This window comes from Palaemon carinicauda, chromosome 20 (assembly GCF_036898095.1).
Source record: "Palaemon carinicauda isolate YSFRI2023 chromosome 20, ASM3689809v2, whole genome shotgun sequence".
Taxonomy (NCBI): Eukaryota; Metazoa; Arthropoda; class Malacostraca; order Decapoda; family Palaemonidae; genus Palaemon; species Palaemon carinicauda.
The window spans coordinates 39,123,666-39,126,165 of NC_090744.1; the positions used below are offsets into that span (position 1 = coordinate 39,123,666).

Below are 2,500 nucleotides of genomic sequence, written 5' to 3' on the forward strand. Positions count from 1 at the left end.
GGCCAAGCAGAAATCGTGTAACAGGGTGCACTCTCTCAGAGCGTGGTGTACATGGAATTCATGTGCCCAACTGTACATCAGATTTCATAAAATATACTAAAAGTAAGATAGAAAATCCAAATAGTGTACTCTTAGTACACTCCAGATGTTATAAAGCTTCAGATGTGACATAGAGTAGTCCCTAGTACTGACAAGGAATACAAATATTTGTTTTAGATTATGTCAATTATACTGTAGATCAGTGGTTCCCAACCTTTTTTCAGTCATTTCCCCCCTGCACCCAGTTCAACCATCCAAATTTCCCCCTTCATGCCCCGCCCAGCTCTCATGCCCACTCGCCTGCCTCAGAAATGGGCATGATATTCCAATTCTCCCCTTGAATATCATGTCAGAGAAAAATGATATGACCATATCACAATTGAATGGCTAACAACAAATTGCCGCACGTACTATGTGGACATTTTCCGCTTGTTTTAGTTAGTAGGTAGTGTAATTATTTCCCCCCTGGAAGCTTCAAATTTCCCCCCAGGTCTGTAGATAGACCTGTAAATTATAGCTTATAGAGGGAAGTCTTTCTGACCTTGACATTTTTCGTGGTTGAGATATTTCAAAGTCGACTATTATTAAAGCCGATTGTCTTACAGTGATGTTGTGGATTAGAGAACTTGAATCGAATAAGCAGTTTGACACAGTGAAAACCATTTACAGTACAAACGATAATGCGTAACATTCAGAGCGAGAGTTTTAAAAGGACCCTTTGGGCTAAAGTGATTGAAAAAGAACTGTTCGGTAAACAATAGAGCAAAACATGGAAATGTAAAGTGCTCAAAAAAGAAGTTGATAATTCATTGTCGATTAATATTATTAGAGTCTGACGAGTTATAAAATTAATACGGAAATCAGAAATCTACAATCCAAAAGGCTATGACAAACTAATTTAAAAATCTAATATGGGTAAATGCCACCTCAGCAATAATACATAATACAAGGATTAGTTATTAGATCTGGATCTTCAATATATTTCAAGCCATGTTAATTCCAGAATCTTCGTAAGTTTTAGATAGCAACTCAGTACCATATAAGGAAATCAGACTGTACAGTATATATACAGCACAAACACACATGCATAATATATATATATATATATATATATATATATATATATATATATATATATATATATATATATATATATATATTATATATATATATGTATGTATATATACATATACATATATATATATATATATGTATAAATATATTGTATATATATATATATATATATATATATATATATATATATATATATATATATATATTATATATTATATATATATATATAATATATATACTGTATATATATGTATAAATATACTGTTTATATATATATATATATATATATATATATATATATATATATATATATATATATATATATATATACAGTATATTAGAGACCAAAGTGCACAAACGATGGATGAAAGCTTTAAAAAAGACTATCGTGTAATATATGCAAATCCAATTTTCAAACGTTTCCGTTATCATTATGGAACTTTTCCTGCACATGTGTATGAATGATTATCATTATATTATCACTTACTGGAAGATCGTCAATGTTGCCCAAGAAAGTGTTTGATACCGACACCAGTGCCTCTAGCGGCCATTCGTGGAACCAGTCGATGTGGTGCAGCTGATGATGGCTGGAAACTGGCGGGCACGTACTCTAATAAATGTGGTGAATAGAGATGCATAGGTTAATCTTTAGCGTTCGAGACAGCCATTCTCATTATATAGCAAAGATTCAAACAATATAATTGAGACAAGATTACACACATACACACAGAAACACGCACACATATGTACTATATAAATGCATATTAAATATTTATATATATATATATATATATATATATATATATATATATATATATATATATATATATATATTATACGAATGCATGTACATATATATATATATATATATATATATATATATATATATATATATATATATATATATATACATATATACATATATATACATATAGATATATACACATATATATATATATATATATATATATATATATATATATATATATGTATATATACATATAGATATATACATACATATATATATATGTACATATATATGTACATATATATATGTACATATATATATATATATATATATTATATATATATATACATATATATATATATATATATATATATATATATATATATATATATATATATATATATATATATATATATATATATATATATATATATACAATGCGTTTAATGCTTGCAAACACTCTTCATCCAAAATTGCTTACTTCTCTCCCAGGAGCTATACATAGACCATGCAATTCTGTTTAAAAGCCAACAATATGAAAAAAAAAAAAAAAAAGACCTAAGCAATTACCTCAGAGTGGACCCGACGGGGGAGAAGCATAGGACCATCTTGAGATTCTTCCTGACGCGGTCGATGAAG

At 28.0% G+C, this 2,500-nt stretch overlaps 1 protein-coding gene across 1 annotated transcript in view; it reads right to left on the bottom strand.

Annotated features, from left to right (window-relative positions):
* Positions 1-2,500, bottom strand: part of LOC137659743 (dynein beta chain, ciliary-like) — a gene marked incomplete at its 5' end in the record, with an annotated part of 223,797 nt that overhangs the window by 83,898 nt on the left and 137,399 nt on the right. Inside the window, 3 exon segments of the mRNA XM_068394556.1 lie at positions 1,601-1,683; positions 1,686-1,723; positions 2,432-2,500. The exon segment at positions 2,432-2,500 is cut by the window's right edge and continues 47 nt beyond it. Coding sequence (XP_068250657.1) covers positions 1,601-1,683; positions 1,686-1,723; positions 2,432-2,500 — 190 coding nt within the window.